Source organism: Sylvia atricapilla, chromosome W (assembly GCF_009819655.1).
Source record: "Sylvia atricapilla isolate bSylAtr1 chromosome W, bSylAtr1.pri, whole genome shotgun sequence".
NCBI classification, from domain to species: domain Eukaryota; kingdom Metazoa; phylum Chordata; class Aves; order Passeriformes; family Sylviidae; genus Sylvia; species Sylvia atricapilla.
This window is the reverse complement of record NC_089173.1, coordinates 6,921,501-6,932,259: the sequence shown is the minus strand read 5'-3', so window position 1 is coordinate 6,932,259 and position 10,759 is coordinate 6,921,501. Positions and strand designations below refer to the sequence as shown.

The window sequence follows — 10,759 nt, the reverse complement described above, 5'->3', positions numbered from 1 at the left end:
GAAGAGGTGCACGGAGAAAGCAGAATCTAATCCTACTAATAAGTGTTTTTCTGGCCCCTACCATTTTTGGGAGGAAGCTGGGCTCACCACTCACTAGGTACTTGAAGTTGAATATTGTCTCTTTGACCTGTCTGTTTTTGTTGGTTTGTGTTTTTTTGGTTTGGTTTGCTTGGGGGTTTTTTGGGGGGTTTGTTTGTTTGTTGGTTGGTTGTTTTTTTTTTTTTGTTTTTTTGTTTTTTTTTTTTTTTTACAGGGACTGCTGGTCACTGAAAATGGAAGAAACAAGGAAGCTTTCCCCAAAGCTAAATAAAAGCAAAGAGCCTGTGAAAACAGAATGGGGATCTCAGAGCATGGTGTTCACCTATTTCCAAGAGGACATTAACAGCATGGTAGATGAACATTTTTCTAGAGCTCTCAGCAATGCCAAGAACCCCCAAGACCTGAGCACAGAGCACAGGGGTGAGACTGTTGTCCTGAAAAACGGTGAGCTCCTTTCTATATGTGAGCCTGGTGTTGGATGGAGGTGACTGGCTTTCACTAAGGAATTTAAGATCCTAAAAAACTGAGCTTAAATTTGGAATTGTGTGCAAACAGAAAGCAAGAAAATCATACTTGTAAAACCTTAGGTTATGTAGCTGGGACTTCTTGGGTAAATCCCTGTGATTGCTGGAGTGATTCCCAAGCTTTCCATGGGCCTGTTGGCAGGACTAGGTCATCATTTTCCAGCCAAGTGTTCCCCATCACTGCTGGATGCAATGAGTGCATTATGACTTAAGTTGTCATCTTCACAAAAATATATTTGTCTAAGCTTACAGCTCTCAAAAACCTGCCTAAGCTGATGGTTGTGTAGTACACATTTAATACTTAGTAGAAACATTGGTGGTGGTGGTTTAATCTGCTTTTAGTGTGAATTTGTGGTTGATTTTTAAGATAAGCAATAGTAAAGTGATTATATATTTCTGTAAAAATTAGTATGAAATCTGGTAGCATGCCCTTAGAAGTCCACTGAAATTTGCCTTGGGAAAAAAGTAAAAATTTATGAGACTTCAGATGCTTTTTTTCTTATTTTAAGTAGACAGCATGTCTCCCCATCAGTGGTATTTCTCTTCATGTTGCTACAAACCATATCCATCATCTTCTTCAACAAGCATGGCAAATTCTGCTCTGAATTTTTCTGCTGCTGGTGTGGTAGGCCAGTGCCAGCGATCATCTCTGCATAGTCATCCGGCTCAACCTGCAGATTTCTGGTCCTTCCCTCCAACTGGGACTCCCAGTGTCACCAGTTCAGTGTATCCTCACATCTTCCCTGACCTCTATGCAGCTGATGAGCTGATCTCTGACAGGAAATACAGTTCTCTTCTTGGCCTTCTGCAACAGGAAAGGTGCTTAATATCCATGCAAGAATGCACCATGAAGCAACATTCAAGTTCTGCTTGTATGACTGGACCTGCAAGGTTACAAAATATGAGTCAAAGTTCAGCTCCTAGGGGAGGTAAGAGAATACTATCACTTTATTCTTTGATGACATCTGATGTAAAGTGACAGAATAATACTGTCTGTTCCTACACTTTTCAAGCTGGATCCAACTCACAGAAAATTTTTACAGTAGATAACCCTGATATGTACTGTGGTACTTGGGATCAATTAGCCATATAGTATGGGTTCATCAAAAAATGTGCATTGCCTACTCACACAATATTTCACCTTCTGGCTTACATAGGGGAGACATTTTAAGTGAATATAAGCATTATTCGTAGTGCTAACACAATCTCTAATACCCATGGGTATTAGGTGTAGTGTGTACTAGATGCTCCCTCACTGGGACCAGAAAGGGGTTGCCAGGAAAAATCCCTGAGCAGCCCCTCTTACTGTGCAGGCTGTTAATTAAGTTTCTGAGTGCAGGATGGGAAACTGCAGCCCTTACGAGCATGGCCAGGGTTTTTTCTCCCTCCCAGTCTCTGTCTCTAGCTGGAATGATGATGGTACAGGGGCTGGAGGACCAGCCTTGCCTTGTCTCCTGGCTAAGAGCTCCCTGCCATGAGGCACTGCTGCCCTGCCTGCTCCCTGCAGATTTCCCAGAGCTAATGCAATTCACACAGTGATGATTGTTGCTTGTTTATTATCCACAATTACTAGGAATCCCAATCCTAGGTACTACCAGCACACAGCAGAAAGATGCCTGAAGTTCATTTATGTCCTCACAGTGTCTAGATCTGCTGGATAAAATTTCTGTCTTGTGAGTAATTCTGCCTTTGAGAAGCTCTCTGGGGTCAGGCTTCCTGGCCAAAGTGCTGAGGCCTGTTGGGGTACATCTACATTGCTGTTCCTGGGCATTCCTCAGTCAGGCAGCTTGACACTGGTCTCCCAGAAAAAGGGTTGTGAAATTGTTTTGGGAGTCTGCTGGAAAAATACAGTGCGTCCTACCTGGTGCTTCTAAAGAGAAAAGATCAGGCATGTGAAGAAGCAATCCTGAGGCTTAGGTTTTGAAAAATAAGCAGCTGTGAAATACCTCCTGGTTACCCAGTTTTGAAACTGCATCAGCAGGAATTTGGCAGAATATAGGCTAAAGACTGCCTGCAGATACAAACAGGAGTTTATCTAGAGTTCCTCTTTTGAGTATACAACAGTTATGTTGTTATAAGCACCGTGATTGTAGGTGTTTTGCTGACTTATTACTGCTAGAATGTCTAATGCCTGTCTGTGTCTGTTCATGGTAAAGGGAGAGTGTCTATATCTTCAGCTGGAATGCAAACTTTCTGCTCATGTGTCCTGGGTTGTAGTTTAGGATGTATTCTATCACCATCTTCAGTTAATGGCCCATCAATGCCTTTTGCATGACTCTCTCTTTAATGGGCCATTAAGGCCCTCTTCCATGACTCATCATCCCATTGTGAGATGCTCCGCCCATGGGGAAGAGCCAAGCATTCTCACCTGGATATAAGCTGGGATTTGGGACAGTAGAAGCAGCCCTCACCCACTGGATTCCCAGAGGACCGGAGCTACCAGACCTTTCTACAAGATTTCTGTTTCAGGAAGACCACCTCGTCTGGACTGTTTCCATCACCCTGATCAGGTTGTATTCTGACTCTGTCAGTGTTTTTTCTTTTTGTATTTATTTTATTTTATTTTATTCTATTTTATTTTCCTTTTCTTCTCATTAAATTTTATTTCTGACTTAGAGCCTCTCACTTGGTTTGTTTTCAAAACCACAACATATTTTTGGTGCCCAACGTGCGGCAGAGGCAATAAAAAAGTCAGAAATTACAATTTTATTGAAGAAGACACCTGTCTGTTATGATGCCCAACATGCTTACATGTGTCATATACCTATCTCTCTATATTTTTCCGAACGTGGGGCACTATCTGCCGGCCTTAATACTCCTGCATAGACCGGGGTATGGTACTAAAATTGCTTTACTGGTCTATTATGTCCATTGCTTGATAAAATCTGAGGCAATGAACATTATTCAGAATATATACCCAGTTTTGTATTCTTGTTCTAGTCTAGGATGCTACGTCTGGAGCCTCAACAATCTCACCCAGCCCCTGTGGGGAGGAGTAAAGAATGATTTTTTCCAGCTTTTCAGGAATGACGCAGCAGTTTTTGAAAATATTGAGTACCCTCTAGATGCCAAGGACAGCATGATGTTCTTGTTAGTCTTGCTTGGTTTTCTCTGTACGGCCCGCACCATGCTTAGAATCAAAACACTGCATGGTGTGTTGGAGCATGTTCTTAAAGAAGTAGAAGAGGTAAAAAGAAGCAAAGCAACAGCATCGACGACTACACAGACTGTTACAGAGGAGAAAAGAACCAAAAGTGCTGTCAGCATCTCCACACAAACCGTCAGTGAACCGGAACAGCCTAAACCAGTAGCAGTTGCCACCACTCAGAAGAAGAAATCAAGGACCAAATCAGTCCGCATAGCGACTGACGAGGATGGAGCAGGACCTTCGCACTCAGCTGAAGAGACAGAGACAGAGATCATCACCCGCTCTCTATCTCTGGGTGAGCTGCGTGACCTGCGAAGGGAATTCACCCGTCAGACCAACGAGTCCATCCTCACCTGGCTGCTCCGCATCTGGGATGCTGCAGCCAATGACACCATTCTGGATGGAACTGAGGCCAGGCAACTGGGATCACTGTCCCGGGATGTGGTCATTGACCAGGGAATTGGAAAAACCCAAGAAACTCTCAGCCTCTGGCAGCGACTGCTGACAAGTGTGAAAGACAGATACCTTTGTAAAGAAGACCTCCTAGTGCACCAAGGAAAATGGAACACAATAGAACAAGGTATCCAATGCCTAAGGGAATTGGCTGTGCTGGAGATCATTTTTGCAGAAGATGAGAGATTTCCTAAGAGCCCAGATGATGTCCAGTGCACATCACGGATGTGGTTGAGATTTGCACGGCTTGGACCAGAGATGTACTCACGTTACCTGGCAACACTGTAATGGAGAGAAGGTGAGGACAAGGTGGGTGTCCTGGCTAATAAACTAAGGATTTACGAGGACACTGTCACTGCCCCAGTTCGTGCCCATGTCTCATCTGTGGAAACAAGACTGGCTGAGCAAGTCAGGAACTTAATTGAAGAAGGCCATCAGAAACTGAAAAAAGAACTTAAGGAAGAAATTTACGATATCTCACCAGAGCCGACGAGAGTCTCTGCGATTAGGAGCAGGCGTCCCCCAGCCAGGGAGAGAGGATACACACCCCGAGGTAACCTTTGGTCTTTTCTTCGGGAGCATAGAGAAGATATGAAGAAGTGGGATGGAAAACCCACCTCCTCCTTAGCAGCCCAGGTACGTGAACTGAAAAAAGAAATACCTACCACAAAAAGCTCATCTAGAATCAGTGTTGCTCCGGTCTCTTGTGCACAGAACTCCAGCCGGTACAGGAATGATGATATGACTGATCCTCTTGAAGGAACCTCAGCAGCTCATTTACAGGAAGAGAACAACGTATGCGATGACCAGGAATAGGGGGGCCCTGCCTCTAGCCAGGAAGAGGAAAGGGACAATCAGATCTACTGGACTGTGTGGATCCCATGGCCTGGCACATCTGACCCACAAAATATACGGCATTGGTTGACACTGGGGCCCAATGTACCATGATGCCATCAAGGTATATAGGAACAGAATCCATTTCTATTACAGGAGTAACAGGAGGGTCCCAGGAACTGACTGTATTAGAGGCCGAAGTGAGTTTAACTGGGAACAAGTGGCAGAAACACCCTATCGCAACTGGCCCAGAGGCCCCATGCATCCTCGGCATAGACTATCTCAGGAATGGATATTTCAAAGATCCAAAAGGATATCGTTGGGCTTTTGGGATAGCCGCAGTAGTGAAAGAAGACATCAGACAGTTGAATACTTTGTCTGGTCTCTCAGATGACCCCTCTGCTGTGGGACTGCTGAAAGTAGAAGAACAACAAGTACCAATTGCCACAGCAACAGTACACCGTCGGCAATACCGCACAGACAAAGACTCTGTGATTCCCATACATGAGATGATCCGTAAACTGGAAAGCCAAGGGGTGGTCAGTAAGGCCCGTTCACCTTTCAACAGCCCGATTTGGCCGGTGCGTAAGTCCAGTGGAGAATGGAGACTGACGGTGGATTACCGTGGTCTGAATGAAGTCACGCCACCACTGAGCGCTGCTGTGCCAGACATGTTAGAGCTTCAGTATGAGCTGGAGTCCAAAGCAACAAAGTGGTATGCAACCATTGATATCGCCAACGCCTTCTTCTCCATTCCTTTGGCAGTGGAGTGCAGACCTCAGTTTGCCTTCACCTGGAGGGGCGTGCAGTACACCTGGAACCGACTGCCCCAGGGGTGGAAACACAGCCCCACCATCTGCCATGCACTGATCCAATCTGCACTGGAAAAGGGTGAGGCTCCAGAGCATCTGCAGTACATTGATGACATCATCATATGGGGGAATACACCAGAGGAGGTCTTCAAGAAAGGAGAGGAAATTATCCAAATTTTGCTGAAAGCTGGTTTTGCCATTAAAAGAAGCAAGGTTAAGGGACCAGCTCAAGAAATCCAGTTCTTGGGGGTCAAATGGCAAGATGGTTGTCGCCAAATCCCCACAGAGATAATCAACAAGATCACTGCCATGTCCGCACCTACCAACAAAAAGGAAACACAAGCTTTCCTAGGTGCCATAGGCTTTGGGAGGATGCATATTCCTGAGTACAGTCAGATCATGAGCCCTCTCTACTTGGTGACCCGCAAGAAGAACGATTTCCACTGGGGGCCTGAAGAGCAACAAGCTTTTGTTCAGATCAAGCAAGAGATTGCTCATGCAGTAGCCCTGGGCCCAGTCAGGACGGGACCAGATGTGAGAAATGTGCTTTACTCCGCAGCTGGAAACAATGGTTTGTCTTGGAGCCTTTGGCAGAAAGTGCCTGGGGAGACTCGAGGCCGACCATTGGGATTCTAGAACCGAATTTACAGAGGCTCCGAGGCCAACTACACTCCCACAGAGAAGGAGATCTTGGCCGCCTATGAAGGAGTTCAAGCCGCCTCAGAAGTGATTGGCACTGAAACACAGCTGCTTTTGGCACCCCGACTACCAGTGCTGGGGTGGATGTTTAAGGGAAAGGTTCCTTCCACACATCATGCCACCGATACCACATGGAGCAAATGGATTGCCCTCATTACACAGCGCGCCCGCGTTGGAAACCCAAATCGCCCAGGGATTCTGGAAGTTATAATGAACTGGCCGGAAGGTGAAACTTTTGGATTATCGTCTGAAGAAGAAGAAAAGCAAGTAACACGCGCTGAGGAAGCCCCACCATATAATGAGCTATCGAAGACTGAAAGACGATATGCTCTGTTCACTGATGGCTCCTGCTGAACTGTAGGAGCTAACCGGAAATGGAAAGCTGCAGCATGGAGCCCCACACGCCAAGTTGCACAAGCTACCGAGGGACAAGGTGGATCGAGTCAAGTTGCAGAGCTTAAAGCTGTCCAGCTGGCTTTAGAAATTGCTGAACAAGAAAAGTGGCCGAGGCTCTATCTCTACACTGACTCATGGATGGTAGCTAATGCTCTGTGGGGATGGCTGAATCGCTGGAAAAAGGCCAATTGGCAGCGCAGAGGAAAACCCATCTGGGCCGCTGACATTTGGCAAGACATCACCGCCCGAGTAGAGAGGCTGACCGTGAAGGTTCGACATGTAGATGCGCATATACCCAAAAGCCGGGCTAATGAGGAGCATCGCAACAACGAGCAGGTAGACAAAGCTGCCAAGGTGAAAGTATCACAAGTGGATCTAGATTGGCAGCACAAGGGAGAATTATTCCTAGCTCGTTGGGCCCATGATGCCTCTGGTCATCAGGGAAGAGATGCAACATATCGATGGGCCCGTGACCGAGGGGTGGACCTCACTATGGACAGCATCTCACAGGTCATCCACAGCTGTGAGACCTGCGCTGCAATCAAACAGGCCAAGCGAATGAAGCCTCTGTGGTATGGTGGACGATGGCTGAAGTACAGGTACGGGGAAGCCTGGCAAATCAACTATATCACCCTTCCCCAAACACGCCAAGGAAAGCGGTACGTGCTGACCATGGTGGAAGTCACCACTGGATGGCTGGAAACCCACCCTGTGCCTCATGCCACTGCCCGGAACACCATCCAGGGCCTTGAAAAACAAATCCTGTGGAGACACGGCACCCCTGAGAGAATTGAGTCGGATAATGGGACCCATTTCAAGAACAACCTTATAAACACCTGGGCTAGAGAACATGGTATTGAATGAATATACCACATTCCTTATCATGCACCAGCTGCCGGGAAAGTTGAACGGTGCAATGGACTATTAAAGACTGCCCTGAAGGCACTTGGTGGGGGAACCTTCAAGAATTGGGAACTAAACTTAGCCAAAGCCACATGGATGGTCAACACCCGAGGGTCTATCAATCGAGGTGGTCCTGCCCAGTCTGAACCCTTACACACAGTGGATGGAGACAAAGTACCTGTGGCACACATGAAGGGCATTTTAGGAAAGAGTGTTTGGATTAATCCCACTTCAGGCAAAGGCAGACCCATCCATGGGATTGTCTTTGCTCAAGGACCTGGCTACACTTGGTGGGTAATGCAGAAAGATGGAGAAACCCGTTGTGTACCACAGGGAGACTTAATTTTAAGTGAGAGCAGTGTGTAAGGTTTCATTCTGTATGTATATATGCATTCATCTGTAAGAATGTATTGATTTAGGCATGTTGTAGATGGTAATAGAATAAGGGGTGGATTGTCCTGGGTTGTAGTTTAGGATGTATTCTATCACCATCTTCAGTTAATGGCCCATCAATGCCTTTTGCATGACTCTCTTTAATGGGCCATTAAGGCTCTCTTCCATGACTCATCATCCCATTGTGAGATGCTCCGCCCATGGGGAAGAGCCAAACATTCTCACCTGGATATAAGCTGGGATTTTGGGACAGTAGAAGCAGCCCTCACCCACTGGATTCCCAGAGGACCGGAGCTACCAGACCTATCTACAAGATTTCTGTTTCAGGAAGACCACCTCGTCTGGACTGTTTCCATCACCCTGATCAGGTTGTATTCTGACTCTGTCAGTGGTTTTTCTTTTTGTATTTATTTTATTCTATTTTATTCTATTTTATTTTCCTTTTCTTCTCATTAAATTTTATTTCTGACTTAGAGCCTCTCACTTGGTTTGTTTTCAAAACCACAACATCATGGTATATGAGCAGAGGTTTTGTGTATGCATTGCATAGGCACTCACCCTAGACTTTGTGTAGGTAGTGAATAAGAGTTTAATTACTTTAAAGACATTGATCTCATTTCAGAACAAGGTAAGGTGCCCTCTTCCCCCAAGGGGGCAATGCAAGCCTATGAAGGCTTGGAACCCCCAGGAACTGACTCCTTCAGAAAAAGAACTATTCCATGAAATTTGTCTTGTGTTGATAATAGGGAAGCACTGCTTACAACAGTGGACTGTTTTCTCCAAAAATTCAGAAAGAAAATGAGTGAGGAAAAAAATTGAAAAGGAAATGAAATAGCTCAGTATTCCCCAGCCATTACCAATTAAAGCCTTTTCTTTCAGGATTTGGGAGCCTCTAAACACCACACATGTAACACCATCCTTGTCATTATCAAACAGCCCAACAAGGATTGATAAGAAATGGCTGGTCCATGTTCACAGGGAGTTTTTTGGCAAATCCCTAGGATGTGCGCATTTAGTTTGGCTGTAGGAGTCCTTGTTTCCTGGCTCTATCTGTTAAATATACTTCTTGCTCTGTGTCATGCTTCAGAACAGCTGGTATTTATATTTATGGAAGTGCATGTTGCTGTGCCAGACAGCATAAAGCTCCTCAGCACCTGTGCTATAGGCTGGGCTGCAAAAGCACAAGGTTTCTTTAGTAACTACTGTCTACTTTTATCTCTGTGCTGAATCTCTGTTCATCCCCAGTACTTTTAATTTATTTTTTTTAAGAGAGGAAAGAAAGCTCTTACCAAGGCTCAGAAAATCACAGTGTAGGCCATGCCACTGCAAGTGAGTAAAGAAACCAGCAGGTTTAGAACAAATCAGACAGCAGCTTTACTAATTCATGTAGTATTAAAGATGCTTCCTTGTTTGCTTTTGTATTTCAAAAGCTCCTTTTTCCCTCAGATAGAACCACCACTTCCCATAACTACATTAACAAAGAAGAAGAAAAGCACTACATTATATTAAAATGAGATGCATGATTTTTTTTTTTACCCCATCTACCTTAGCTTTTGTGCTTATACCATCAGGCTGCCATTTCACAATGCCTGTTTTGCACTTGCTGTCCAAGTTTCAGATGCCAGAAAGATAGAACAGCCCTTGCTTTGTACCTCAAGCACACATGTGGTAGCACTGCTGCTGTTTGCACCAACAAACCCACCATACTGCTGGGTGAGTTGTTCTAAGAAATTATTCCCAAAGCATTCAGGCTTCCATATTTTTATTGATCTCTCGATACTGGTCATACCCCCAGTGTTGGTTCTTTGATGTGCAATGTTTTGGGGATACTTCAAATGGTCATTCTGGTAGTTCTAGTAAGGGTTCTTTTGCACCAGACCCAAAGGTGCAATTTTGTTTGCACAACATCTTAAGAGATTGCAAGGACGGTGCTGTTTGACTGTCCTGATGCTGCTGTGTCTTTCAGGTATTCAGATTCATGACAGAAGACGAGATTTGAACTTTTATTATTTGCAACTGTGAATCAAGAAGAAATGAATTGCAGCTATCCTGTGTTTTTTCTCTCAGCTGGAAGAATACGCGTACTATTTACTGTTTGGGGAATGACAAAATAACCCTTTTCTATACAGTAAATAATTTCTAATGTTTTTGGTTGTCCTGGGTTGTAGTATAGGATGTATTCTATCACCATCTTCATGAACTGATGAATCCAATTGTTTGAGCAGTGCTCTTCCCAAACCCTCCTCCCTCTGGGGGGTGCCTTCTGTTAATGGCCCATCAGTGTCTTGCTGCATGACTCATAGATAACTCCCACCAGGAGCTATCTCTCTTTAATGGGCCATCAAGGACCTCCTGTATGACTCATCATCCCATTGTGAGATGCTCCGCCCAGGGGGAGGAGCCAAGCATTCTTACCTGGATATAGGCTGGGATTTGGGACAGTACAGGCAGCCCTTACCCACTTGATTCCCAGAGGACCAGAGCTGCTAGACCTTTCTACGGGATCACTGCTTCAGGAAGGCAAACTGTTGTGGGTTAGGTTTTGTTCCTTTTTACTC

The 10,759-nt window shown here is 45.2% G+C and overlaps 1 protein-coding gene across 1 annotated transcript; it reads left to right on the top strand.

Annotated features, from left to right (window-relative positions):
* The first annotated feature begins 202 nt into the window (after window positions 1-202).
* On the top strand, window positions 203-10,183 carry LOC136373442 (transcription cofactor vestigial-like protein 1). Its single transcript, XM_066338339.1, has 5 exons — window positions 203-483; window positions 1,076-1,492; window positions 9,471-9,530; window positions 9,814-9,997; window positions 10,168-10,183. Exons 1-5 carry the CDS (start codon window positions 273-275, stop codon window positions 10,181-10,183), a joined length of 888 nt encoding a protein of 295 aa, XP_066194436.1. The 5' UTR covers window positions 203-272.
* Window positions 10,184-10,759: the final 576 nt, after the last annotated feature.

Excerpts from the sequence above, each read along its gene's own strand:
- LOC136373442 (XM_066338339.1), top strand. The coding sequence starts at position 273 with ATGGAAGAAACAAGGAAGCTTTCCCCAAAGCTAAATAAAAGCAAAGAG. Across the intron at positions 1,493-9,470 it reads AAGTTCAGCTCCTAGGGGAG|AGAGGAAAGAAAGCTCTTAC; the intron begins GTAAGAGAATAC and ends ATTTTTTTTAAG. Across the intron at positions 9,531-9,813 it reads TGTAGGCCATGCCACTGCAA|TTTCAGATGCCAGAAAGATA; the intron begins GTGAGTAAAGAA and ends TTGCTGTCCAAG.